This window comes from Malania oleifera, chromosome 2 (genome assembly GCF_029873635.1).
Source record: "Malania oleifera isolate guangnan ecotype guangnan chromosome 2, ASM2987363v1, whole genome shotgun sequence".
NCBI lineage: Eukaryota > Viridiplantae > Streptophyta > Magnoliopsida > Santalales > Ximeniaceae > Malania > Malania oleifera.
The window spans coordinates 41,099,132-41,103,315 of NC_080418.1; the positions used below are offsets into that span (position 1 = coordinate 41,099,132).

Below are 4,184 nucleotides of genomic sequence, written 5' to 3' on the forward strand. Positions count from 1 at the left end.
AAGTTTCATTCGATCACGGACAAGACTTTATCAAATGAGTCAAAGTTTGAATTCCAAAAATCCTTTAAAAAAATAAAATTATTAAAAATATATATTATTATTTTTACCATCTTAACTAATCCTGAAAAAGTAAATTTTGATTAAATAGTAACATATAAATGCAGTTAAACAGCCTAAAGGTAGAAATTTTTTTTCTCGATTTCATATGTATTCACAAGGATATAAATGAATTCTACAATCTAAAGGTGGATATTTTTTTTTTTTTCATGCTCTTACCAAAAAAGGATTTTGAAAGTAAATATGTTATATTTTAAAGTCATTTCTTTCTCTTTTGTCCTTTGATTATTATTTTTTTAATATTGAGGCCTCAAATAATAATTAATTATTTCTTTTCTCTATTCTTTCATGCATTATTGTTATATTGCTTTTTTACTCCTCTTTATTTTAGTAATTTTTTTTTTATAAAAAAATTATGACCAATGTTGTTTATAAAAGAATTGGGAAAATTAGATGGGAAGAGATTGATTGACTAAAAAATGAAAGAAATTGATTAGACTTACACCCATAAAAGTAAATGTTCCTTCTTGTGCACTGCAACATAAGAAATATTTCAGAAAATAAAAGATATTCATAAGACTTACATGTATGTGGATGAAATTAAATGTTCCTTCTTCCCCACTGCAACAATATCTTAATTTGTATTAAAGGATATAAGAAACAGTGATGATTAAAACTCATAATTTTCTTTGCTATTGCTTTTTTGTTTGTTAACATTAGAAATTGATGGAAGAGGGAATAGAATGGAGAGTTTCAAGCCCACATTATTCCCTGCTTTTAATCATAGGTATGTTGGGTGGGTCTGCAGACTTAGATTTATTTTGTGGGGCCAATTCAACACTCACCATCATACCCATGTCATCCATTCCACACAATCAATCACCCTACAAAATTCAAATGACCCAAATAATATTAACCTTCTGAGAAAGCTATAGGAATTAAATCAACTCCCATTTAAAGACAAAATTTCCATTCTACTTTTATTTCCTAATTCATTGAGTTTGAGTGTATCTTTTGATTAGTCTGTAATCCCAAGGAAAGGGATTAAATGAAAGTAACCTGATCATGTTAAATAGTGGCAGGCTAAGGGCAGGTCCAACTTCATTTTCTGCATTCTCTCTTCTTATCCCTTTGTTAGTTATTAAATAAAAGATGAACTGGCAAGGAGAGGAAGGAAAGAGACCCTGAAAGTCTCTGTTCATGTGTCCTAGGCTTTCCCTCCTCATAAGATGCAATTGCAGTTTAAGAGAGAGATCTTTATTTTCTCAAGGCATGTGATATGGCCATGTCAGGAGGAAACAGGGATTTTGCTTTTCTTGCCTTCCCAACCCTTCCTAGTTCCTATCAACCTCTCTATTCTGCCATGTAGAAAAATTTCTATGTTCTGGTCACCCATATAGTCCACCAGCTCAATCTCTCCCATGTCTTCTTAGGAAAATCTCACCCATCTCTCTCTCTCTCTCTCTCTTCTCACAAATAAAAACCCATCTCCGTTTCACGATTCTCCACCTGGGTTTCCTCCTATGAGACTGAGAGGCAGAGTTACCCGTAACAGAACACCCATTTCTCCGTAGCTCTCTCTCTCTCCTATATCACAATTCTTCTCCTAGGTCTTCCTTCTCTATGAGAGAAATGGCTTCTTGTTAACGTAAACCCATTTCTCCAAACATTCAGATCCTCGCCCCCAACCCCCCAACTCTCTCTTCATTAAAATCCATCTCTGTTTCACAATTCTGCTCCGGGGGTTTCCTCCACAATGAGAGACATAGCTTCTTGCTTTAGCGAATACGCAATAAACGCATCTGATCCTTCTTGTTCTAGTTATTCCAGCAACATCAATGCTTGCATCTCCCAAAATCTAATCCCTTCCGTCCAAAATTCAGTCACCTCCCTCTACAATCTTATCCTTTCCACCCAAAAACAGTTCTCCATCACCGTAACATGGACCAAAACCCATCTGGGTCAAGGCCTCACCATCAACTTCGGCGACGACCCATCATCCCCAATTTTCAAGCTCTACTCCAATTCTCGCCTCTTCCGGAAGAAGAAAGGCTCCAAATCCTTCGAATCCGACAATTCGAAGATCGAAGTCTTCTGGGATCTCTCCGCCGCTAAATATAATGCCGGCCCCGAACCCGTCAACGGGTTTTACCTAATCGTCTTCATCGACTCAGAGCTCGGTCTCGTCCTCGGCGACTTGGCCGGAGAAGCCGCTGCGAAGAAGCGCAAAACCGGCGCTCCGGCGGCGAAACTCTCGCTCGTCTCGCGCCGGGAACACTTCTCCGGCAGCTCGTTTTACTCGACCAGGGCTCGATTCTGCGACGCCGGAAACGCGCACGAGATTCTAATCAGGTGCAAGGGGGAAGACGAAGGGCTGAAGCACCCTGTTCTCTCTGTTTGTATCGACAAGAAAAATGTGATCTGCGTGAAGAGGCTGCAGTGGAATTTTCGCGGAAACCAAACAATTTTTGTGGACGGGTTGCTGGTTGATCTGATGTGGGATGTTCATGATTGGTTCTTCAACCCGGCGCCGGGGTACGCGGTGTTCATGTTCAGGACGAGGAGTGGACTGGACAGCAGGTTGTGGTTGGAAGAGAAGAAGGTGCAGAAAGAGCAAGAGAGAGTTGAGTTCTCTTTGTTGATTTATGCCTGTAAGAGCCCATGAAGAAATTGAACTGACTTATTATGAACAATAATCCCCAATTAATGTTTGTTTTCTGCTCAATTTCTGCTCTCCACAGCGCTTTGATTTTGATCATCTAAAATTTTCTTTCTATATATACACACACACTTTAATGTTGTAATGGGATGAATCCCATTTAAATTTGTGCAAATTTAAACAAAATTTAGTTTAATTTTGTATTATAATTTATAATTTCAAGGTTCAAAATTGAAATTTGTAAGACAATTCTGTTAGATTTGAATATAAAGTTGGAAACCCATGTTTTCATATAGGACTATAGTTTTGAGTTGCAGGAAGAAATGTGAATTTACTGCATTGAAGAAAAAGTAATATTTGAGCGGTTGTGAATTGGGGAATGGGGATGGTTTGGTGTGGTTCAACTACCACAACTGTAAAGAGAAGATGCCCATATGAGCATTTGCAGATTTTTTTTAGAAGAACTTCAAGGAAGATTTGCCAAAAGAGGTTTCTGGGATTTTGAACTGCTTTGATGATGAAGATGGCTTTAGCTTTTGAGCATTGAAAGGACAAAAGCAAGGCTGAGAATCTACAGATAATGAAGAGCACCTACACAGCCATATTATGCTCAGTTTCCTTCTGGTGTTTGTTTTTCCAATACCTTATATTATAGAAAAGGGGAGATCTTTGGTGCCCAAGTGCTCATTTGAAACTGCACAGGTAAGGTATCAAAATAAAGGATTAGCCTTTCTTTTTGAATTGGAAGACTGACATCTTTGCAAGGCACAAGACTTGTCCGATGTAGGGTAATGGCAAGTATTGTAGGGTATAAAATGCATTATTGTGAGCTTTGTTCTATTTTTTAGGTCATGTGAGCGACCAAATGGGAGGAGTTGAGTTGGTACGGTGGTGTTATGATTACGGATGTCCTTAGGGCTGGGGGTGACGGGTCTTAATTTGGTCCCTTGGCCAAGGTATAAATCAAACTGGCATGGTATTTGGTAGACCCACCGGCAGGAAGCAGTATGTGCGGGGACACCCACAGTGGTCTGTGCCCCCCAACACCCAAACGGTCCTCATGCCTTAAATTTCTCATTCCACATGATTTGGCTTAAAGGGTCTTCTCCTTCCCATTGCTCATGAAACACATCTGTTCACATTTGGGGTTGGGGCTCACACCATGTGGAGTATGGTGGACCATATGGCATATATATATATTCCATATAAGGAATGATGGGGAATTGAGAAGATAAGGAGAATTTACAAAGATTTTTTAAAAAATCTTTAATTAATTTTTTGTTAAATGACTAATATATTTGTGATATATAGGTCTTGTAATTAAAAAAAAATAACTTGTAAAATAAAGGCTGTTTTAGAAGTGACATACGACTTGAATTGATATAAAATGACATGCTAAATTGAATGACTTTTTAATATTAGGTGGGTCACTCGAAAGTAAGAGACGGCTCGACTTTTGACATATTAA

At 38.1% G+C, this 4,184-nt stretch overlaps 1 protein-coding gene across 1 annotated transcript; it reads left to right on the forward strand.

The window, feature by feature from the left end:
* The first annotated feature begins 1,045 nt into the window (after window positions 1-1,045).
* Window positions 1,046-2,782, forward strand: LOC131149700 (uncharacterized). Its single transcript, XM_058100392.1, has one exon. It carries the CDS (start codon window positions 1,814-1,816, stop codon window positions 2,720-2,722), a length of 909 nt encoding a protein of 302 aa, XP_057956375.1. The 5' UTR covers window positions 1,046-1,813; the 3' UTR covers window positions 2,723-2,782.
* Window positions 2,783-4,184: the final 1,402 nt, after the last annotated feature.

Coding starts and splice junctions, on each gene's coding strand:
- LOC131149700 (XM_058100392.1), top strand. CDS start 1,814: ATGAGAGACATAGCTTCTTGCTTTAGCGAATACGCAATAAACGCATCT.